Source organism: Bombus affinis, chromosome 15 (genome assembly GCF_024516045.1).
Source record: "Bombus affinis isolate iyBomAffi1 chromosome 15, iyBomAffi1.2, whole genome shotgun sequence".
Taxonomy (NCBI): domain Eukaryota; kingdom Metazoa; phylum Arthropoda; class Insecta; order Hymenoptera; family Apidae; genus Bombus; species Bombus affinis.
In genome coordinates, this window is record NC_066358.1 from 8,223,281 (window position 1) to 8,247,343 (window position 24,063).

General features: G+C 30.4%; 4 protein-coding genes across 8 annotated transcripts; 2 read left to right on the forward strand and 2 right to left on the reverse strand.

Moving 5' to 3' along the window:
- Window positions 1-241: 241 nt before the first annotated feature.
- On the forward strand, window positions 242-3,339 carry LOC126924674 (uncharacterized). Its single transcript, XM_050739407.1, has 8 exons — window positions 242-426; window positions 513-620; window positions 693-758; window positions 832-947; window positions 1,068-1,346; window positions 1,422-1,629; window positions 1,710-1,936; window positions 2,011-3,339. Exons 1-8 carry the CDS (start codon window positions 379-381, stop codon window positions 2,930-2,932), a joined length of 1,974 nt encoding a protein of 657 aa, XP_050595364.1. The 5' UTR covers window positions 242-378; the 3' UTR covers window positions 2,933-3,339.
- Window positions 3,340-4,178: 839 nt separating this feature from the next.
- LOC126924694 (histone-lysine N-methyltransferase PR-Set7) lies at window positions 4,179-7,173 on the reverse strand. Of its 2 annotated transcripts, none has more exons than XM_050739462.1 (6): window positions 6,848-7,173; window positions 5,933-6,135; window positions 5,454-5,577; window positions 4,995-5,368; window positions 4,737-4,927; window positions 4,179-4,661 (listed from the first exon to the last, which is right to left on the reverse strand). In XM_050739462.1, exons 1-6 carry the CDS (start codon window positions 6,909-6,911, stop codon window positions 4,451-4,453), a joined length of 1,167 nt encoding a protein of 388 aa, XP_050595419.1. In that variant the 5' UTR covers window positions 6,912-7,173; the 3' UTR covers window positions 4,179-4,450. The 2 variants fall into 2 exon arrangements, with proteins under 2 accessions (XP_050595419.1, XP_050595420.1); XM_050739463.1 differs by lacking the exon at window positions 6,848-7,173 and adding an exon at window positions 6,268-6,454.
- Window positions 7,174-10,822: 3,649 nt separating this feature from the next.
- LOC126924663 (protein strawberry notch) lies at window positions 10,823-21,504 on the forward strand. 2 transcript variants are annotated; one of them, XM_050739372.1, is made up of 18 exons: window positions 10,823-11,221; window positions 12,010-12,091; window positions 12,150-12,257; window positions 12,370-12,597; window positions 12,898-13,020; window positions 13,171-13,311; window positions 13,398-13,765; window positions 13,869-14,121; window positions 14,279-14,604; window positions 14,674-14,954; window positions 15,032-15,396; window positions 15,662-15,730; window positions 15,808-16,096; window positions 16,186-16,569; window positions 17,251-17,817; window positions 17,900-18,213; window positions 18,306-18,437; window positions 18,520-21,504. In XM_050739372.1, the coding sequence occupies exons 1-17, from the start codon at window positions 11,219-11,221 to the stop codon at window positions 18,410-18,412; spliced, it is 4,008 nt and encodes a 1,335-aa protein (XP_050595329.1). In that variant the 5' UTR covers window positions 10,823-11,218; the 3' UTR covers window positions 18,413-18,437; window positions 18,520-21,504. The 2 variants fall into 2 exon arrangements, with proteins under 2 accessions (XP_050595329.1, XP_050595330.1); XM_050739373.1 differs by having other exon boundaries at window positions 12,898-13,008.
- On the reverse strand, window positions 18,518-23,835 carry LOC126924709 (Golgi SNAP receptor complex member 1). 3 transcript variants are annotated; one of them, XR_007713626.1, is made up of 6 exons: window positions 23,672-23,835; window positions 22,831-23,006; window positions 22,585-22,766; window positions 22,431-22,499; window positions 20,905-22,311; window positions 18,518-20,135 (listed from the first exon to the last, which is right to left on the reverse strand). XR_007713626.1 is itself a non-coding variant. In XM_050739499.1 (5 exons), exons 1-5 carry the CDS (start codon window positions 23,703-23,705, stop codon window positions 22,074-22,076), a joined length of 687 nt encoding a protein of 228 aa, XP_050595456.1. In that variant the 5' UTR covers window positions 23,706-23,835; the 3' UTR covers window positions 18,518-22,073. The 3 variants fall into 3 exon arrangements, 2 of the variants coding, with proteins under 2 accessions (XP_050595456.1, XP_050595455.1); XM_050739499.1 differs by having other exon boundaries at window positions 18,518-22,311; window positions 22,431-22,487; XM_050739498.1 differs by having other exon boundaries at window positions 18,518-22,311.
- Window positions 23,836-24,063: the final 228 nt, after the last annotated feature.

Below are 24,063 nucleotides of genomic sequence, written 5' to 3' on the forward strand. Positions count from 1 at the left end.
TGTTTCCGGTTCACTGGAGGTACAGAAGTGAGAACTTTAAAAACTAACCTCTACACAATTCAAAGTATATAGGTTAATGTGAGAGATACATATATAGGACAATAATGAAAACAGTTCTGTAGCTTTTCTATTTTATATAAATAGAATAAATTAAATAAGTTTAAAACAGGAATTATATTGAATAAGGAAAGATGAAACTGTTCAAATTATATATTATACAACAAAAAAATAAAGTGACATCTAGAGTGAAATATCTTTACCTAACCTAAAAAATATCAATAAAATATCGTGACAAGTATATTTTATGAATGTAAAAGTAACTTAAATTCTTGAAATAATATTATATAATTCATTGTTTGTTTCAAACATAAATACACCATGAATTCTACTGATATTACTGATGAAGACGAAGATGTTGTCATACAAGTATTTTAAATTTTTCTACATTTGATAAATAATCAATAATATATCATTGTTTAATATTTTATTATATTTTACTTTTTATTTTTTAGGGTTCGTCATTATACGAACATTTATGCAAATTAGGTTATACCGACTTTGAAAGTGTAACAATAGAAAAACAAATACCTAAAAATGAAAAGAAGTATCTTAAACTATTTGTGAGTACTTTTTCAAATGAACCAATGAAAATCATACGATATGCATTTTATAAATAATTTTTGTATTTTCAGGATTGTATATTTAACGTAAAAAATATTTTTAAAAAATTATATTCTATATACTTGGGAGTAATTCAGGTATAAATATTATATTCAACATGCTTAAGTAATACTGTGAAATATTTATAATGAAGAATTTTATTTATGTTAGGATGATAGTATATCCTACAAACAGGTGGAAACTATTTTAAATGCGAAAATTCTTTTAAATGATCATGGTTGTGCAATACATAGTTTTCTTGATAAATATGAATGTAAACCATGGAGGTAAACTTTTAAATTTATCAAATGATACTGAAATTAACTATAATTATCTCAACTATAAAAAGCAAAAATTGGTGCAAGAGTTAAATCAAATAAAACGTACCCATATTATCTTTTTTGCAGGACTATAACATCAAAATTTATTTTATTTGGCACTATTTTATCATCCTCAGCCTATATGTCTTATAATACCCAATATAAAAGTTCAGCTAGTTTATTTGCATTAGCTGTATTATATTGCATTAGTTATATAGAATTTTTTAGAATAAGGGCACACAGGGATCTAAAATCTATTGTGTCTTTACAGAATGATTTCTTTGATCTTTGTAAGAAGGGACTGAGAATTTTGAAATATGGGTATAAAATAAAATTGCACCAAGGGAAAAGTTCCCAACAATTTTCGTAAGCTTTTAAATTTTACAATTTATTAGACTATTATGTAATGTTGTATTATTTCTAATATATCTAATTCAACAGTGATCTCACAGCAGGTAGACTGAAATATTTGCAACCCATAATGGAAAATTTAGTAAAATATTTGGGAGTTATTGCTTGCATCTATTATCATGCTTCTTTAACTCTTATAAAACTGCTACCAGTAGATATTTGTAATGAAGATTTATTAACAAGATTTGATAGTAAATCATTTGAAATACATGGTGAAATAAATTATCAAAAATTGAAGGTTGAAATGAAATATCTTTTAGTTCTTATTTTATAATTAATATGTGTATATTTTTATACATTATGTTATTTTTTTAATAGACTCTATATCATACTTATATCCTCACTCAGTCTGAGATGTTATACTTATTAACTATAGCATACGATAATTATACTTGGCAACAATCATACAAGAAAATTCCTGAATTACAATTGGCCTATATCATACGTTTTTTAATCATGTACTTAAGCACATATAAAAACAAGTTATCAGAACACATTGATGCTTATTATAGTTTTAAACTAGAACCCATATCATATAAATACAGGTAAGAATGCTTTTTTAAAATGTCTTTATAAATGTTAAAAATTACAGATTGTTTATGTGTTTCTATTATTTTAGAGGTCCAGATTCATCTAAATGGCAAGATTTATATATGCACCTCTATTTAGCTTCAAATAAATTACAGTTGGCTTACAGCCACATATTATCAATACTCCAAGATATTGATAACAATGTAATTGAAGATGTAACAAACGAAGGTTGTATGGAGAACACAATGCAGAAGTTAACTGCAGCTCAAAAAAGTATTGACACTGCAAAAGATTTTATTGAGTTTAGTAGTCTATTTCTTGTAAAATCGCAAAATAGTGGTTCTACAATTAACTGTTTGGAAACGAATATTCCAATGTTAAATGCAAATTCGAATATCCATATTGTAACTGATTCAGAACCGGAAATTATGGATGAGGTATTCGAAGAATATATTAGGGAAGAATATTTGAAACCTTTGAGTGAAGAAGCCGACGAAATATCACTGTACAGTTCTAAACGAGATAAAACGTTGTTTAAAAATTTTATGGTTGAATTAAAGGACGCTTTAGCCGATAAGAAAAAATCTATGTCTGAAAGAGAATCAAAAGCACTTGAGCGAATGTATAAAGCTATAACAAAAACAAGTACTTCAGATGATCAGCTTCAGCAAATTCCCACATCTCCACCCATGCCATCCTTTAATACTTCTTCTTTAATAAAGAGTAATAATAAAATTTCTAATTATGGAACAAGACTGCAATTACATGTATTGCCTGAAAAATCTAATGTTGCTCAATCAATTATTAAAAGTGAAGAAGATTTAAAGGGAAAGAATATGGATGACACGTTAATAGAAGAAATGTCACTAAGTAATATTATACATTTACCAAGAAAATCGGAGTTCTCATCTCTTTTACCACCACCATTTTTAAAAGCAAAAGAAGAAACTTTTATAGGAAGCGGTGAAAATTCTGAGGATGATGAAGAAATTACAGTGGAGAATAAATAAGAATTCCCAATACAAAGTATTTTCGTAACAATAAATGCAATATATATTTATTGTTACGAAAATACTTTGTATTGGGAGTCAAGTAGTTTCATTCATATGATAAAATATTAATATATTTTGTGAGAATACATACTATAATGTGTTTATTTACAAATTCGAAATAAATTACATATTTTATGTATGATTCTCACTAAAATAAAACTGTATTTGTATAAGTTATGTCCTGTATAATACTAATGATAATGACAATAATGATTAATATTAACATACATTATTACAATACTACTATCAACATAGAATTTTAATTTTTTTAATTTATTTCTGTCATACAATTGTATAAAATGCTTCAACAAATCGATAAAAAACACGAATAAATTATCGCATAAATATACTTGGCAATGATAAAATTTTACAGTAAATTATTAACTCGTTTTATAAGTTATTATAAGGTATACTTAAAACTAATAGTAAATATAATTCAATAAAAGAAATACTGATGAAATATTGATGAAAGTACTTAGGCAAAATATACACAAAATTTTATAGAGGTTTATTTAGAATATGAAAGATCATAGATATTTTATTTCTTCATATGAAGGCATTTCTTTTAGTTTTTTATTTGCATATAATAAAAGATGAATTACGATATCTCAGTTTCCTAGATTTCCAAAAAAGATTGAGATTGCGAATATTATTTACTTCTATCAATTAAACTACTTTTATTTATATTATTACATAACATCTTTCGTTTATAAAGTTAATTACGAATTACCTCTCATGTCATTTGGAATTTGGCAGTGACAAATTGACAGAAAACAAAAGTAACTGTTTTACAGTACAGGTATCGCGACACAGAGATCGAAGTACTCCGTAATAAAATATTTAAAAGAAAAGAAAACACATTTGTAATCATATCAATGTATTACAAATCCTTCAACCAGGAAAGGTTGTCGCCTAGTATATTGAGATGTCTAATGACGTGTCTTATCTATAGTCAATAATACTAGACTGAATCTAAGACTAGATGAAGCATTTGTTATTAATGATCGTAAAGAAACTGTACATATTTGTTCATAAACTGTGACACGAAAATGTCTTACAGTCATAAAATAATAATTAAACATAATAGTAACAATATTATAAAAGTATTTGATTAAAAATGTTTAATATCTATTTTGTCAGTTTGATGTTTTTAACAGTTTATGAATGTTTATGAATGAAATTTATGTAACAAAGAAAACACGTATGCAAGCTAAACTATCAATTTTATAAAATATCAAATACTTCTAATTCCTCTTGCTTTGTTACATAGATAAGGAAGTATACAATTACATATTTGTAATATCAAAGTAGAGATACATTCATCTTAGAAATATTTTTACTCAGATTAATTCATAAAATTCAACTAAAATTCTCTATATGCATTTATTGTTCCTTCATAGGAGGAACAAAATCAATTGAACGAATTCTGCTGTACAATACATCATGCTATTATAACTAATTAATTATTTGAAAGCGCTATAATGCCAACCACGGGTGATGACGAATAGCTTCGCGACTTCGATCTCCGTAATCATATGTTATTTCCACCCCAATAGGTATATTTTCTTTCGCCGTAAGTACCAGGTGTGGCGTCGACTCTACTTCTACGACTCGAGCGATTAAATTACCATTTCTTGAATGATTTACTAATCTACCTAACTTATCAGTCTCTGCTGTTGCATCGACGCTAAAAATATGGTGCTGTTGTAAGTGGTCAATAATTTACAATAATTTTATGAACAATAATGAAGAAAATACCTACCAATACTGATGATTACGATGTTGAAAATAATACATATAACACCCAGTGTTCTGGTCTTGTGCGTATATTTTTTCACGTTTCTTTGCTGTTACTTGATCGATTAATTCACCAATATATTCGATTACAAATTCTCCTTTCGTAAACTCTCGTGTTGTTACTACACCACGACCTTTACCAGCAAAGTGTCTTACCTAAAGAAAAATATTTTATGTGGAATTTACGATAAAATAACAACTTTCTTTCATCAACTTGTCTTACTTCTAAGCCTTCCTCTATTTGATAAAGTACTTTATTTTCCATATCACGTTGCTTTTCTTCTAATACAGCTTTCTTTGATTTTCTTACACTGCGGCGTACTGGAAAGTAATCAGTAAGCTTATGATTTGTACTTTTAGTATTTGAAGAATCTATTGACCGATTTGTGGCAGACTGATTGCTGGTTAATTTTCTACGGCTATGATTAGCAGACTTTTTTAAAGGTTGTTGCTCCAAATTAAGTGTGGGAGTTACTGCAGGTTTCTTATGCATATTTTCATTTGTATTTCTTTCGTCTAAATCTTCCAATTGATGGTTTGGCATGTTAATCCTATGTGGTGTTGACGGACCATGAATAGGTACTGCTACAGGTGTTTCTGAAAATTTGTTTATTTATTGAATCATTATCATTCAAATATATGTACATCATGACCTATCAATTAGCAACTAATGAAATATTACCATCCGTTCTGAATTGACCAACATCAGTGAGAATATCATTTTGTACACCATTGGTTTCTTTACTTCCATAAAACCTTTCTTCAATAGGCAGGATAGAAGCTTTATTTTTAGAGACATCTGTAATCTATGTTGTAAAATAAATGACACTATTGTATATTTTATCATTTTGAATAAAAAATATATATTTGTATATAAGTTATAAAATATACTTAGATTAAAGAATATGAATACAATGAACCAATTGGTCAAATCATAAATAGAAGCTAACAACAACAAAATAACAAAATAACATGTAAAATACTCTAAAAATGCTCAGTCTTACACAGTTATAACTTTTGAATTAGTAGATTTCTAAACTTAAAATTGGTATCATTGAACTCTAACAAGTACTTTCAGTAAATATAAATTTCAATCAAAAAAATTGGACATCCAGAGGAAAAATTCACATGTTTAATTTGTATTTGAAACAAATTACGTACTTGTGTATAGAAAAAGGAACTTATGCACACAGGCACTTTATGTGCTGCAGATACTGAATGGATCTCATCAGAATTAACATTTTTAACATTACTATCATGCAGTTTAGCCTCCTTCTTCATTGGTGAAGTTGTATCATATTGAGGGGATAAAATAGCAGCTCTTGTACGAATTGCATTTCTTGTTTGCACACGTTTTCGTCTTCCTACAATTAAATTAACCATTTATACTCTACATTTTATAAATCTTCCAAGATATAAAATATTAAATATGATATTAAATATGAATATGATATAAATGAAATATTAAATATGAAATAATATACAAAATTATATACCATAGCTAATTGTAATATTAATTTTATTTAACATTTTATTTTTGTTAATTATTGAGTTTTTAAACTATGTACATTATACGTACATATATTATGTCACTGATCAAGTTTCATGTCTTATCATTGTAATTACAGAACCTACACAACATTGTATACATATGTAACAGTATATATATATGTATATCTGTGAATATCATATTGTCATAGATGTATATTAATATCTACAACACTTTGTGGAAAATATTATTGCAACAATAATTGCTTGTTACAATGAGCGTGACGAATGAGTAATAAAATATAAAAAATATGTACGGAAATATAAAATTTAATATTTTCGGATATATCATTTACTGGTGACTAGAAATATATTTTGGGAGCGTAAGTGCATAAATAAAAATTCGGGACAATTTATTTGGTAAAAATTGTGCAGAAATTAAGTGATGTTCTGGAAAACTAGCGTCTTCGAGGTAACATTCAAAATGGAGAGGAAGAGAGGAAGTGAAAACCATCAAAACATAACCTGATTATCGGAATAAAATGTTTAGTGAAAATGTAGATGAATTTTTTCGAATTATATTCCTACCTTTCACCATGTTACCCCTTGATTTTCCTATGTAACGAATGAATACTGACTCTACTTTTCCCATACAAAATTCTAGCTACGCGAGACGGCCGTTTCGATTCACTTCGACACTAATGTGCTTAACATAAATGATTCCTTGATTAATTCGAATTTTCACACTCGTGTATTTTTTTACGAAATGTGTTCGTTTTATTTTTACAAACACGAGGCGACATTTAAGACCAAATAATAAGTAATTTATATCGCCACCATTGTTCACAATTTCATTAATCTATTAGAAGCATTTTGTCGAGGAGGCAAGGCAGTAATTGTAATTACAAACATCGAAATAACATACCGGATATGCCGCCATGTTGCTTACTATGCTACACGATATACTATTATTAAATTAGATACTATCTGTATCTTTGAGTACTATAGATACACACATATATTTCTTTTATTGCTCTCTAAATACATTTTATAGATTAGGTTTTTCATTTATTCTCATATCTTTATCCCTTTGTGTCCATACAATTTAATTTTGTACGATACAATCAGTCAGGAATTGATACTTCAATAATCAAAGTTAAATTTTTACAACGTTCGCTTTCTATAGAGTTATATATTTCATAAACTATATATATGTGATTTTACAATGTTAATCTATATATTTTTTTACAATTAAACCTACAATGGCTCACAAAATTGTTTGAACATCTACTATTGCAGATTTTTATGAATATATTATATTATATGCATTACATGTAACCTTTTAAAATTTCGTTAACACTATAATGAGACACGATTATCTCGATTATAATAGTAAAATTTGAAATCGCTCCAAAAACGTGTATAGAACTCACAAAACATTTATTGCAGATATATATATATAGTGAAAAATTAGTATACAGAATGAATAGTAATTTTAAACATACAATTGCTGCTAAAGATGGTCTCATTACATATTCTGCTCATTAATATAGCGAACAATTGACTGTTTAAATACTTTGATGATTTTTGGGAAGCTCAATTTTTCATTATAATGCCAATAAAATTTTAAAATATTTTGTATAATATACATATAAAAAATTTCTACGATTATTTAAATATTTTCGTGAGCCACTATACATGCTTCATAAATTATAAATTCACTATATTATATTTTCTTATACTAAACCTGTTTTAAGTTATAAAATTCAACTGTTAGTCATACTGGGATTTCTTTGTAAATAAATACATCTAAACTGTGTATAATGTTATAAAATTCGGATCTTCTTACTAAATAAAAGGTATGCATATGTATGTGTAAAAATAATTGAAAAGTATAATAAGACAGTCATTGTTTGATTTATATAATACAGAAATGTTCAAAGACATATACATCTTCTTCTAAGAATAAAGAATATATCATTACATGATTAATACGAAAACGCATTGAAAAAATACATATGTTTAACTCTAACTAAAAAAAATAAGATAAAGCAGCAAGATACAACAATTAAAAGTGTCTCATATATATATGTATATTCATAACTTAAACGTATAAATTTAATTATTTATTTTCTACATTCGCGATATAAAATTGACGAAATCAAATCATTTTCCTATATCGTTTAGTTCCAGGAGTTGGCCACCAGATAGCGGTGTCAGCGGCGCGAAGCTCGGATCGATCGTATTAGAACGATGTTATTTTTTAGATAGATTTAGGTAAGCAATCGTAGAATACTAGATGAACACATATTATTTTAGCGAAACATCGACTCGAAATCCTTTGATTTTCCGAAGAAATTCTAAATCTATCGAAATCTGAGTTATTTGATATTTCTGTAAAGAGATAGCTGTCATATTCTTTTCTTTTTACCGCGGATACTTTAAATCAACTAACGATCAGCGCGGCGCCTCTGCAACGTTGCCAAGCGTCCGCCCAGCTCATTTAAGTGTAACCACGCGCTTACGAACACATGATACGCGATATGCATGGTTTGTTTACTGTTCATTGTAATTTTGAAGTACACGTGCTCAAATAAGCAATTATTAAAAAAATTATCGTGCTCGTTTTAACACGCATGAACGACTTGTCTTCTCGTGTCTTTCGTGTTTTTAGTCAAAGTGACCTGCGATTCGTACTACAAATCAGAGAGGAGCCAGTAAATCAACGAACTATTTAAATGGTATTATAAATAAATATACTGATCCAAAGTTTTTTTGTCAGATCGAAGAAACAAGACACTTACAAATTATCCCAATATAAAAGAACCATTTATTTTTAATCATTTAGAGCTATCAGAATTGCATGTTAACGCCTAAATATTTTGTTAATATTATTTGCACCGATCCTTACTTGTCTCACTGTTCGCTTTAAATTTGCATGCATTGTCATGAAAAATGTAGTTACGGAATAGTCGATAGATGTCAGAATTTTCCGCTCTTTTTATTCATGTTTTAAACACCTTATATGGATTTATCTTTTGCTTTTTCGATCTAATTATGAGCTGATGTTTCAATTAGAATTATTAGATAATATCATTGATCAAGAGCAATAAGAATCGATGTTACGTTAAGTTAAGTTTATTGTTTTCTCCCTGGTTAAATCTTTACATTGATTTCATCGAAGAAAGGCGTTATTCAGAAGCCATCTTGCTTCGGTTTCCGCGCTAATTTCAAATTTTAACTTGTTAAATTGCACGTTTTCATTACATACCCTATCGGTCATACTTTTCTTTTTTTCTGTAATCCCTTAGTGTTACTAATTGTATTAATATAAAAGTACAAAACTACAGACTTAACATTATATCTTACTCTACTTCATAAATAATATATATTGGCCAAATATTCATACACTTGTCGACATCTTTTATGAATATATATTATGTTATAACTACATTAGTACTGTAATAACACCCAACTATCTAGATTATATTAGTAACATTTGAAACGATTCTGAATATGTATATTGAAATTGTAAGCTATCTAGTACAAATGTATATTTTGTAGAGATCTTAAAAATATTCAAATGGATGATCATCCATAATATTATTCATAATATAAATAAGTCTCAGTATTCAGTATTTATCTTTAACTTTTGTTATGTGCTTAAAGTGATTATTCATACTCCATACTAATTTTTTTACTAAATATAAGTTTAAAATAAGTATATTGTAATTTCTAAATATATTTTCAGATTGGATCCAAATTTTGCCAATGTAATCAGTGTATAATCAATTGCAGTTGTGTTTCATTATAGTGCTAATGAAATTTCAAGATGTTTCATATAACATGCACAATACATATATCAAAGTTTTCTATGGTAAGTGTATGAATACTTTTGCAAACCATCTGTATACTTACTTTATCTGTCCTAACTATTTTTGTTATTACTATCTTTCCTATTTTCTAACACTGTTCTCATAAGCTTGTGCTTAACAAACCCTTTAAAAAATGTTTACTATTTCAAATCTTATAAAATATCAAATATTTTTATTTTTAATTTTATTTTCTTTCTTAAGAATCAACATAAAGTATTTATTACATTGATGGCTTACTGCATAAATATTGTATGTCGACTTTTAACATTTTTGAGAAATACAGTCTTAAAAATTCAATGATGTTTTATAATTAAATAAATACCTTTTGCATTGTATTTATTTTTACCAGTACTATTATAGAATTAGTTGCAAATTGTACATTGATTCTTTTTAAGAACATAAAATGACAAAGCCAAATCATGGTTTTTGAAAATATCTATATATACACTAAATACAATCAACAAAAATGTTATTTTTCTATAAAGTAGATATAAATGTGACTTTTATGTAGCGTACGGAAACAGTCAAGGAATATTGAAATATATAAAAAAAATATGTGTATAGTAAGCCACAGATATCGTGTTTTGAAAGAGCGGTGATTTTTTGATTAACGCGCTCCTAAAAATGTTCTCTTAAATTGTTATAATTTGGCAACGTCGCGTGGTTATATTCCGCAAGCAGTAGCCATAGCCAGCGCGTGTGTTTTTGTATTTGCATCGCGGTGCACCGTGGGCCGGGCGAAAGCCAAGATGGCGGCAGCCGTGTTTGGCGAACGCGTTTCAACTGTATGATCGGTGTAGACCGCATAAATGGCACGATCTAAGCGCACAGTAAGTTCTAACACTGTGATTTCCTAGTTCGCACAATTCACCGGCCAACTGAACGTCGCTGAGTGATGTCCATTTAACGAGACACGAAACACGAAATATTCTTTACGAGGAAAAAAGTGTCTCGTGTACCCTGTCACAAGTCAGCATCTTCGATTGCACACGGCGAAGATAATTATTCACAAGGTGTTCGGTCAAGATATCCCAGTTATCTTGACTCTTCGGTAACTGCCAAGATTATAAAAGGATTTTTTGACATGGTGAGCTTTTGTTTATGATTCGTTTCACTGGTACTGAGAAGGCGCGCTTCTTTCGTCCAATACTAATACGTATTTCTTTGTGCATCCCATCTATTGGTACGACTAACCTATTAGTCGCGGTTACCGTGTATCGCGTATATACACAGTCCCTCTTATTGTAATTTTAAATGACTCACCGACACTAGCCTGCCTCCCTCTCCCTATTCCGTATCCCTCCCGCTTTTTCCTCGAGTTAAACAAGTTCACGATCGCTTTCCTTGTTCTTTTCCTTTTGTTATTTTTTTCAATTAAATACGAATTGTAGTATTGTACGAGCCATTCAAAAAATACATTGATTAACTTAAAAATTAAAAGCTAAGAGAAAGCGATAATATAATGAGTATTGGTTTTTTAAATATACATACTTTGGAATTTATTGTTATTTATGTCATTATTTTGTGATGAATGAATTTACGGATGTAGATAATGATATTGATAAAGAAATTGAAAAATTTACAAAAAGGGAAGTTGATAAAGCTCATACACGATAGTCGTTTTTATGTTTCTACATAATTTATCCTTATATTTATGGATAAAAAGTTAGTTATTACATAATGTTATGAAACTATAAAATGTGAGTTGCAGATTAAAAATGCACTGAAATTTATGCTTGATCCATTGTTTTCTTATAAATTTAAAAATATCAATATTGACTGTAATAATTTAAACATTAACTTTATTATTAGATTAATGATAAATTAATATATAATAATATGTGTTGTTAAAACATTGGACAAATCTTTTGTCAGTCAACTAAAAGGGATAAGGACGCAATGAATGAAGATAGCAGCAGTGACGAGGATGAAGATCCCGATAACATGGGTGTACCTGGTAAATATTTCATTTTTAAATATAAAAAAAGCACTTAATGTATAATAATTCTCATTAGGTGGTGGAAAAGATCTTGCCACTGCTACTGGGATTGCGAATATTAAAGATGAAAAACCTGCAGATGTCCCATCTAATGCTATGGCTAAAGGACAAGGAGGTTTAAATAGTAAGAAGAGTTTTAATAAATAGAGTTTAATAATAGAGTTATGATAGAAAAATATGCAATGGATTCAAAAAGAATTTTATTTATATTTTTTAAAATTATATTTCTTTAACAGTGTTAAATCAGAAATTTGGTAATAAAATTCCTGGTGGATTGGTGACTAAGACAGCAGCACCAGGTTATGAAATGGTACGTGTAGGAGGATCACAGGGTACACCGCCTGGTTTTGTTAATACAAATCAGTTAGGTCAATTAGGTCAGTTAGCTGCTGCTGGTGGTCCATATTTTCCACCAGGACTAGCAACTCTTGCAGGTTTCAACCCTGCAGCTTTCTTTCCACCAAGTGAGTACAACATATTTTTTATTTATTCCTAATATTCTGTAACATAATCAAAATAATTCATTCCTGTCTGTATTATAAAAATTAAATGTATGTACAAGTCATTTATGCACATACATTATTGCTTTTGTATTAAAAGTATATTTGTATAATAAATTTATATCCATGTTGTTGCATTTTATTATAACATTGTAACTTAAGCGTAATTAACTATTGTATTATCTGTAATTATTTTAAAAAGTGTTATAAATTATAATACTGGGTGAGTAATTGAGTAGTTTTACATATGTTATCATTCCCTAGGCATGGATATGAGCTTAATGAGTGGTTTTATGGGTATGCCTGGAATGAACATGGGTGTTAATCCCCTTGTTCAATTGTTAAACCAAAATGGTTTACATCCAAATTGGCCAGGTGGGCTGTCAGGTATTCTTCACATTTTTAATATTCTAAAATCACTTTAATAATTATAATATTGTTGAAACACATAATTATGTCCATAATAGTACTAATTGAAATCATTTAACATAATAAGATTCTAATCTCACAATACAGTAATTTAAAACGTTGTTGTAGGCAAAGCTGTGTCTCAGTTATGGATGAATGCTGGAGATCCTGCAAAAATGAATATGCAACCTACCATACCAGAAGAAGAGGAGGTGGATGATGAAGATATGGGTGTTGCAGAAACATATGCCGACTATATGCCTACTAAACGTATGTTATTTAACTTCACTTTGAAAATACATTACATTGATATTTATTTATTAGATGACATACCTTTTAATTAATACAATCCATAGTTAAACTCGGACGAAAGCATCCAGATCCTGTTGTGGAAACTGCATCGTTATCTAGCGTCGAGCCAACGGACGTCTGGTACAAGCTTTCGATACCGGAAGAAACGATGCGAACTGGAGCTTTATCTGCGCTGCAACTTGAATCAATAACGTATGCATCTCAGCAACATGAACATCTCTTACCAGATGGTACACGCGCTGGTTTTCTTATCGGCGATGGTGCAGGAGTTGGCAAAGGACGAACTATAGCCGGAATTATATTCGAAAATTACTTGAAAGGAAGGAAGCGTGCTATTTGGGTGTCTGTCTCGAACGATCTCAAATATGATGCAGAGCGCGATTTAAATGATATTGGCGCATCAAAAATTGAGGTACTTATTCTTTAAATTGGAGATATCAATCATTTATTATTTCAATTTTGTAGATATAAAAGTCGATATAAAATTTGAATGGAAATATAAATTGTATTCTTAGGTTCATGCATTAAATAAATTCAAGTATGCAAAGATCTCGTCAGCGGTAAATGGTAACGTAAAGAAAGGAGTAATATTCAGTACATATTCAGCTTTAATCGGAGAATCTTCGCAAAGCGGTGGAAAATACAAAAGTCGTTTGAAACAGCTTTTACAGTGGTGTGGTGAAGATTTCGATGGGTTGATTATATTTGATGAATGTCATCGGGCGAAGAATTTATGTCCTACAGGAAGTTCAAAACCTACTAAAACTGGTATGTATATTAGACACATTATTTGTATTATAAACTTATACATGTAACATGCTTGCTATTATGTTTCATATAATGCAATTGTGTTTTGTGGTACAATAATGTCGTATATTTATTATTATGTTCCATATTATTTATTGCAACTTTCAATACATTCCAGGTTTGACAGTCTTAGAGTTGCAAAACAAGCTTCCTAAAGCTAGAGTAGTGTATGCCAGTGCCACAGGCGCTTCCGAGCCCCGTAATATGGCCTACATGGTTCGATTAGGTATGTGGGGCGAAGGAACACCATTCCCCGAATTTAATGATTTTATCACCGCCGTGGAAAAGCGCGGAGTCGGTGCAATGGAGATTGTAGCGATGGACATGAAGTTGCGAGGCATGTACATCGCCCGACAACTCAGTTTCCATGGAGTAGCCTTTAAAATAGAGGAAGTACCGTTATCCAAAGAGTTTACCGAGGTCTATGATCATTCAGTTCAACTTGTGAGTATTAAAACAGAAGATCTAATTAATTAATGGTTAATAATTTATTAATTAATAAATTTTGTATAGTGGGTTGAAGCTATGCAAAGGTTTCAAGAAGCAGCAGAATTGTTGGATGCCGAGAATCGTATGAAGAAAACTATGTGGGGACAGTTCTGGTCGTCACATCAGCGCTTCTTCAAATATCTATGTATCGCTGCTAAAGTGAAACATGCTGTGGCAGTTGCACGTGAAGCCGTGAAGTGTGGAAAATGTGTAGTTATCGGTCTACAATCTACCGGTGAGGCACGCACGTTAGAACAATTGGAACGCGACGATGGTGAATTAAGCGATTTCGTTTCCACTGCAAAGTAAATACATCATTCAGTTTTATTAATATGTAAATACAAAAAGACTGTTTATTTCTACATGAATGTGTTTATTTTAGAGGAGTACTTCAAACGTTAGTCGAGAAACATTTTCCAGCATCAGACCGTAATCACATACACCGAGTTCTTGGTATTGAACCATCGAAAATGCAGAGATTAGACGATCTCGATGATATTGATGGAGCTAGCGGTTCTGCGGGTGGAAGTAAAAGAAAACCAATACGACAAGCAGCTCAACGAGCCTCGAAGAGAGTTCGTACATTCCCATCTGATGACGATTTTACTGATGACGAGAGGAATGGTGGGCATAGCTCTGGTTCGGAATATAAACAGAGTGGCAGCGAGAGCGAAGACGATCATAGGACTGACGAAGAAAGTAATATCACTTCTGATTCTTCTTTCAATTACAGCGAATCAGACTCTGGTAGGTTTCACATATTATTTGACTGATATCGTTATATCATAAGCAACTGATTTAAATAAATTTAATATTATTTAATTGTGAAATATAAATAAAGCATACATTTTAATTTTAAAAATGAATAATAATTTATACAATATAGATTAAAATTGAAAGCTTAATTTTACTTTATTCAAACTGTTGTGTGTTACTTATGACCTAAAGGTACTAATTAAGGGTTAAAATCGTTTAATCAAAATGTTCTGCTAATTTCTTATTTATATTACAGATTCAGGCGATGGAAGGCGAAGGAAGAAAGGCGCTAAGAAACAAAAAAAACCAGTGAAGAAACGAACTGGTATGTATTTCATATTCTCAGAAATATTACCGTAAGTAAGAACAAATGTAGTGGTAATACATTGATAAATTATACAGGACCCATAGCTGCTGGAGCGACGCGCAATCGTGCACCATCGAGAGACGCCGTGGAACGTGCTTACACAATGAAGAAGGAATTACTATCACAGGTCGAAGACTTAGGCGAACGACTACCACCAAATACTTTGGATCAACTAATTGACGAGTTTGGTGGGCCGGAAAATGTGGCCGAAATGACTGGTAGGAAAGGGCGAGTTGTTCAGACAGAAGATGGTACCATTCAGTATGAATCCAGATCTGAAGTGGATGTTCCATTGGAAACGCTTAATCTAACTGAAAAACAAAGGTACATAATAAATCTATCTTTAACATACACGTAAAAAAAGTCTACTTTCAACAGATTAAATTTGATTGAATGGTTCAATGTCGTAATAGGTTTATGGATGGCGAGAAAACAGTGGCCATTATCTCAGAGGCAGCCAGCAGTGGTATATCATTACAAAGTGATAGGCGAGCAAGGAATCAGATGCGACGAGTACATATTACTCTCGAATTACCATGGAGCGCAGACAGAGCGATACAGCAATTCGGACGAACGCATCGTTCTAATCAAGTGAATGCTCCGGAATACATATTCCTTATCTCGGATTTGGCCGGTGAACGGCGATTTGCATCCATCGTAGCGAAGCGTCTGGAAAGTCTTGGAGCTCTTACGCACGGTGACCGAAGAGCTACAGAAACCAGAGATCTCTCGCAATTCAATATTGATAACAAATACGGACGTGCAGCGCTTGAAGCGACAATGAGAACTATTATGAAGTTTGTATACTTCTTATAATTTAACCTTCTACTACCGAGGTGGAGTCTCAGATTGAAGTCTTCCATTTTGTTTATAACTAAGTATTTATATTTCGTCTACCTTTCGACAATACTACGATATATGCATTACGTAAATAAATTTACATAGTTTGTTTATCTTATTAAATGATAACTGATATATGTGCGATGGAGTCTGTCAAAGGGGGAATAATTGAGAGAAATCCGCAAACTGCGTAATTACCTTAAAATTTTACGATATAGGATATCTACAAATATAATGTGAAAAATCTATAAGGACTGATATTGCACCTTTGCATCGTTACAAAATCAATCAGCCAATAAATAGGATTGCGAGATATTGTCTGTAATAATTTCTGATGATGAAATCGGCTGACAGACCATCTCTGGTCTGGATGATGGCGGATCTATTGTGTTATGTATATTAGGAAAATGTATACTAGAGATAAATCAATAAGGACTGCCAATAATGTTCTGGATTTATATATAAATTACATATAAAGTTCAGGAGTATTATAGACTCCACCTCGAGCTTTATATACTAAATATGGTACTCCGGTAGTAGAGGTTTAATAATATATCTTATATATTCCTATACACTTTTTGCAATGTCTAATATGGTTTACTAAATTAAATTAATTCTCTTATAAATGAAATTACTAGATACGAGCCACCGCTTGTACCACCACCACAAGATTATCACGGAGATTTTTTCAAAGATGTGGCTGATGCATTAGTGGGTGTTGGTTTAATTTGCAATAGTGAGAGCACACCTGGTGTACTCACGTTGGACAAAGATTATAACAACATGTCAAAATTCTTAAATCGTATTCTCGGTATGCCGGTTGACCTGCAGAATCGGCTATTTAAATATTTCACGGACACTCTAAACGCAATTGTCACGCAAGCAAAAAAAACCGGTCGTTTCGACATGGGTATTCTCGATCTTGGTACATCTGGAGAAAATGTAAAAAGGGTTAAGTTATACCGTTTCTTACGGAAACACGCTACTGGGAAGGCACCAACCGAGCTTCACGTTGTTCACGTTGAACGCGGAATGAATTGGGCAGAGGCAATGGACAAATGTTCCGAATTGACGGGATCCAAAGAGGGCTTCTATTTAAGCCACCAGATCCGTAATGGAAAGCAAACCGCCATTCTTGCTGTTATAGTAGATACCGGAAAGAAAAAATCTGAGAGTAAAAAAGATCAGCTGTATATGGTTTATAGGTAGAGTGTCTCTTTCGTAATAAATATAAGATAATGATTAATAATTTAAAATTGATCATATTGTTTTTGTTTTTGTTTAAAGACCCAATACAGGATTGCAATTAAGACAAGAAACTCTGGGTGAATTAGAAAAAAAATATAAGAAGGTATCATCAGATGAAGCAGAACCACATTGGTCACAACAATATGAAGCGTCTGTAGATACATGTTCACATGCTTACTGGCGTGGCAATTGTAAAAACGCGACTCTTGGTATGGATTGCGAGGTTGGACTCCGAAGACGGTCCTATAACGTATTATCAGGTTCGGTGTTGAGCGTTTGGAGTCGAGTTGAAAGCATTCTTGCAACACGTTCTGCTCATAACTCTAAGATGCAAGTAGTACGCTTACGAACTGGTAAGTTTTATGAAAAATTTAAATATAATTCTATAAAACTATTGCACATGTTATAGGAACTGTTAAAAGTTTTGTTTATTTTTTTCTTGTAGATGAAGGCTTGAAAATAGTCGGTACTCTTATTCCAAAGTCCTGTATGGAAATATTGCGTCAAGAATTATCATCAGATGCTGAGAATACCGAAGAACTTACATTTTGAACAATTCGTTAATCCGCTTTTATAGGTAAGTAACTGATATAACAATCAAAGCGAGATTTATTTGTTGGAAAGGAATAGCAAGTTCGTAATTTTGATGTGTTATCAAGAACAGGACCAAAAGAAGCGATTAATGTGAATATAACGTGGACAAATCCCTCTTCCTAAGTCTTGCGATAAAATTCAGTAAAGAAGAGGGTGCACCTGCGAATGCACGACAAAGATGTGAATTAATTAAGTCATTTAATAAGGATATATCAGGTAGATACGAAAGCCTGATTTGGTAATGACAAGTGAAACGAACATGTGGAACGAACATTTACAACCTGCGAATTGTATGAGATCCAAACTTATCTTTTCGTTAGGCTTTGACGTCGCTATGTTAAACGTTTTAATGAAGTATGTTTTGCTCGCCCGTTGTATCTCCTCGATTATACATGAAACATTACTAAGTAGCTAGAATATTTTCTTTCTTTTTTTTGTAATTTTAGTCATAAATTGCGCTCGCGTTTAATTGGGCGTTAGTGGGAATGAATTTTTTTTTTATTTTTCATTTATCTTCTTTTTACATCGCTGAGTAAAAAGGAATATTAAATCCATAATTTTGTAACGCGATTATAGTTACATACGAAGTACATTCGCCATTTATTTTATATGTCAAAGAAAAATATAATTGTTTTGTAAAAGGCATCGCTGCATATAGAACAACTTTAGTTTTGTTCTTTTCTCTCTCTCTCTCTTTCGATCGCATTACGCTGTAGAAGAATTTTAATCAATACAATAGTTTTATGTTGCATCTACCACAAAGAATTATATCGAATGTGGAGAGAAGCTAGAATCTTATGTGGAAACGTAAAATTAAACCATAGCGATGCATACGACTTAAGGAACCGTATTTTACGCTAATCATATCTTGAAGAACAAATTTAAACATTCAGTGAGAATCGATTATGTAAAATCTTAGTGATAGGTAAAGATTTACTTACTTGCATATATACTGTGACTGATTAATGGAACGGAAGTAAGTAAAACCCGGAAGAAAAGATATAAAATATTATTAGTACTATATCAGAAAAGAAGTGCAACAAGCAATCGATTCTCGTTGGAATATACACAGATGTATACGCAACTGTTCCAGTTCTTTTCTTTAATCGTTAAATTGATCGGATAGTTAATTAATGACCATTGCTACTGCTACCATTAATATTATTACACTACTGCTACTATTATTAGTACTAGTATCCCACTGCTACTATTACTATAGGGAATAGAGGGACGAGGTAATAAATGAGAATTTTTCAATCTCGTAAATTTTATGTTAAAAATAACATTTATTATTTATGAAGTAAGTGCCAAGGTAGTGTAATCCTTGTTCGTTTTTATAAAAATTCGTCTTTCGTACTATATGTAGCAAAATATAGTTTTTTATTTTTTATTATATTAGACACAGTGATATAGCAATATCAGTTACAATAATAGATGCATAATTTAAAAAGTTGCGTTTGGGAAACAATGTATAACCTCGTCTCCCAATAATTCTCCATTTATAAGTAGTCAACATTAAAACAAAAGTTAGATTCAAACGATACGTACGGCAGTATATTTATATTCAAAAATCATAAAGTAGTCATGCGATTCGCATGTATATTGAGTAGATGTCTGTTGTTTATTTGTACGCCTGGACGAGTTTTGATAGCTAAGTAAGATGGATCTCACAATCTATCATCTACGACAGAAAACAGTAATAAAACAAGAAAAATGGAAGATCCAATTAAAAAAAGAATGGTAAATAGGGTATCTTGAAAAAATCGATAGAATTAATTTTAAGTAGAATCTCCATTAGAAAAATAAAAAAAGCAAAAAAAAAAAAAGAAAAATTACAAGGATATGTGAATTAGCGTTTACGTGTTTAGACGCTATGAAGCGAGAAATTGTCTTGTGAATATTTTCTTGTCTTCGTAACTATTCTTACTACAAAGAATCGTTTTAATGTAATCCATGAGAAAAAAATGTCATTACTACGTTTCTACGGATACACTACATATTGCATTTATAAACAGGAATAAAAAAATGGAAAGAAGAAAAGAAAGAATATAAAAAATACACATTTATATAACGTAGATAAGAAAATACTCTTATTACGTTGTATCATTTTCCATGATATTAGTAGGATACAAGATATCTAATAAATTATTTATTAATGTACATTAAAGAGATAATTCGTTCGTTGTGTTTATTTTTCTCAACATTTATGTAATTACTTTTACGTAAGAAATATTCATTTCATATAAAGCTGCAACATTTGTATTGATATATTATATATATTCGTTCTTTTATAAATGTGGAGATTCTTAATTAAAACTATCGGAGACGAAACTATCAGCTAACAAGCAAAAAAAGAAAAATTGAAAGTGATTTGTGATTATAATAAAACATTTTCAAAGTGTAAATATATATATTAAAGGATATAAAGCAGTTTTAGGTCATACGTGTACCTTATATTCGATATTTTTACAATTCTTGCTTGAGTTCCTATTACAAACAAGGTGTAATTTATAAATGTGGTATCTAGTATACGTGGAAACCAGGCACTGCACTTGCCGAAAGTAACGTGATTCCTTTCGTAACGTGCTGTGTTTTGTGAACTCGAATGAGAGATTCTAATGATGCTATACATATATACATATATATATGTACGTGCGTGTGTATATATACATGTATAAATGTTTTCTGTGTAAGTAAAATTAATACTTAGTAAAAAATGAAGAAGAAAAAATGTAATGTTAACGAAAATCGATCTTTCGAATGATAATGCCGAAACTACACACTTATTAATTACAATATTTGCATTAATGTTATTTTCCTCCATTGTTGTATAATTTCTTAAGTAGTAATCATCGTGCATCTTTGTCTCTATTGCTTTGAAACGTATATGTTGTACCGCGAGAAAGCATCCGAGAATACATTGATTCATAGGCGTATAAAATACAATGGATTTCCATAAGAAAGAAATATGTAAATTGTTTCCTCTTGCAAGCACAGACTCAGTACTTGCATCGAATTATACCAATAGTAAATAAAAGGTCTTATATAAATATCAGTCTACTGCACTGCGAATAGTAAATCATGGTTTTGTTTTTTTTAATATATAAAAAACAGTAGCAAAATTTTGAAGGTTTAGTTTTTTATACATGCATGGTATTTTACAGTCTTTACTCAAAGGCGTAAAGCAAAGATGTGTCCAAAATAACACTTGTATAGTCGTGTATATAGGAAATTGAAACAAAAAATACAAATGATTCTGTAAATACATAAAATCTTCATCATTTGTTTTAATGTTTATTAAATTAACACATTGATCGTGGACTTAATCTTTTTACATAGTATCACCCACGACTTATGTTACGTATAAAAAAACTGTACATTTTAACATTTTCTTCTTTCTTTTCTTTTACTTTCTTAACTCGCAAGAACGAAAGAACATTCATTCGACCATTCAGAGTTCACTTACGCATGTTCATATCACGCACAATCACGCATTTTTCAATTTCAGTTCTCTATCCATTTATATATCGTAAATACATCACCAAATACCTCATCTACATATATGCATTTCCATTGATGTATCACTAACGGGTGGAAGTACTTTGGTATTGGATATTATTTAGTGAAAAGCATAGAGCAGCATGAGAAACGTGCAAAATCCGATAATAAGGCCGACTATAAGCGAATCGCGTCTTTTACGTAAATTTATCCTTTGCACTAGACTATTTACTGCTGGAAATCGATTTGAAATGTCATTTAGCCTGGTCTGTATACGTTTGAATGTTTGCCTTTGAGTCATCAGATGATCTCGCGTTTCCATTGCTATACTTATTTGATCATTAAGCAAATGATCCGAACTGAAAAAAAATTATCTGATTTTATATAGGCAAAAAAATGTAACAAACAGGGCACTTTATACTATGTATAACTCAGCATAAATCAAAATAAAACGAACAGTATAGCAAACAATACTTACTTGTGAATGTGTTGATTTTCTTTCATATACATTTCCCGACGATTCAGTCCAGTTACACTTTTATAGTTACTGTTCCATAGAAGATTTATAAACTCTTAATCAAATATTTAAAAAGAAATATAATTTAAAGTAATAAAGTAATAGGCATACGTACTCGATTTCTTTACGGACACTACCTAGTAAATCTTCTCTATCTCTTCTTGCATCAAAATTATTTCTAATTTTGTTGAATTCCAATTTATAATCTTTCAATATGTCTTTGTGACGTTGCATTGTATGCAACATTGCAGCACCGTTTGGTTGTAATTTGCTCATTCTTTCATTTATAGAAAACAACTGTAACAAACAAAAACTATTTAATTTAAATTTTTGAAATGTAATATTGATATTTTAAACGTACCTTAGCCAACAATGCTTCTATTTCAGAGGCCATATTATCAAAGACATGTTCTTCATCTAAAAGAGGTTCTTCGTCTGCATTGACAAGCTTGGATCCACTATTGACACCAAGCTTACTGAATGCTACCAGTTTTGCATCAATCTCATTTTCCAGGTGTCTTGCTTGCCTTCTAAGATCTAAAATTAAATATGAAGTTAATAATAATACAGATTTTAGTAAATTATACATTAATATTAATAAAAATATATAAGTAATTAATAGGTAAAGCATTATATTTAAATATAAATTATATATATATATGACGTAGTTAATTTAAAAAACAAACTTTTTTGGTAAAAGTATTAGTAGAAATTAATTTATATATCCTCCGTTAAAAAAGATGACTAACTAGTTTTCACGGTAAGGTTAGGAATAATAACAACAAAATTTGTACGCGAATTATCATAGAATTATTTATTATAAAGTAATTTTATTTCATGAACCTACCATGTAAAATCAATTATTATCTTATAATCATACGTATAAATAATAAGATCTTTTAAATTGAACTTTTTATGTTTCAAGTGAGCTTTGATGTAGCAAAAGTAAAATATTTGTAATATAATCTCTGGAAGCAAAAATGTTTCACTTCTATTAAATTTGAGTAAGATTGCATAAAATAATATCATATTTCTTTGTTAGATGCAACGAAGAAAATGAAATTAATAGCAGAATGACATATGTCAAAACAAGCCGTTATATTACTTGTTGCAAGGCTTTTCGGAATACAAGAAGCCATGACAATGACAAGACCGTAAAAAAATAAAGAACGAGAGCAATATTTTCATCAGATGAACTCTACCTTCCCAATCGACAGCATCTAATGCGTTAGCCATTTGTTGTTCGCAAATTACGAACACGGTACTTTCTTTACTATGATATATGAATCCCTGCTGCTACACACGACATAACATAATCCCACAGAACAGATGATGGCAGTAGGTACTTATACATAGCGCTCTAAATTCCAACTATGTATATATATATATATATGGCGGAAAATTCGAATCACTTCTAATATGATTCGATACTTAAAACTTTTATAAGTCTTGATAAATATTAAATTTTGAGTTTTGATGAATCTTTCAGATTTTTAATTTTCGATAAGTCTTGAAAATATTGTATCTTCAATATCATATATATTTATTATTGTACTCAGTACCAGTATCTTCAGTATTTTATCTATACAATCTT

Bases quoted from the DNA above. Each gene is read 5' to 3' on its own strand.
- LOC126924674 (XM_050739407.1), top strand. From the start codon at position 379: ATGAATTCTACTGATATTACTGATGAAGACGAAGATGTTGTCATACAA. The intron at 1,347-1,421 runs GTAAGCTTTTAA...CTAATTCAACAG, and splicing joins AAAAGTTCCCAACAATTTTC to TGATCTCACAGCAGGTAGAC. The intron at 1,937-2,010 runs GTAAGAATGCTT...CTATTATTTTAG, and splicing joins CCCATATCATATAAATACAG to AGGTCCAGATTCATCTAAAT.
- LOC126924663 (XM_050739372.1), top strand. The intron at 13,021-13,170 runs GTATTCTTCACA...ACGTTGTTGTAG, and splicing joins TTGGCCAGGTGGGCTGTCAG to GCAAAGCTGTGTCTCAGTTA. The intron at 16,570-17,250 runs GTTTGTATACTT...TGAAATTACTAG, and splicing joins ACAATGAGAACTATTATGAA to ATACGAGCCACCGCTTGTAC.
- LOC126924709 (XM_050739498.1), bottom strand. From the start codon at position 23,705: ATGGCTAACGCATTAGATGCTGTCGATTGGGAAG. The intron at 23,007-23,671 runs GTAGAGTTCATC...ATTTAATTTTAG, and splicing joins AGATGCTGTCGATTGGGAAG to ATCTTAGAAGGCAAGCAAGA. The intron at 22,500-22,584 runs GTACGTATGCCT...TCTATGGAACAG, and splicing joins AGTGTCCGTAAAGAAATCGA to TAACTATAAAAGTGTAACTG.
- LOC126924694 (XM_050739462.1), bottom strand. From the start codon at position 6,911: ATGGGAAAAGTAGAGTCAGTATTCATTCGTTACATAGGAAAATCAAGG. The intron at 4,928-4,994 runs GTAAGACAAGTT...ATTTTTCTTTAG, and splicing joins AAATAGAGGAAGGCTTAGAA to GTAAGACACTTTGCTGGTAA. The intron at 4,662-4,736 runs GTAGGTATTTTC...CCATATTTTTAG, and splicing joins CATCGTAATCATCAGTATTG to CGTCGATGCAACAGCAGAGA.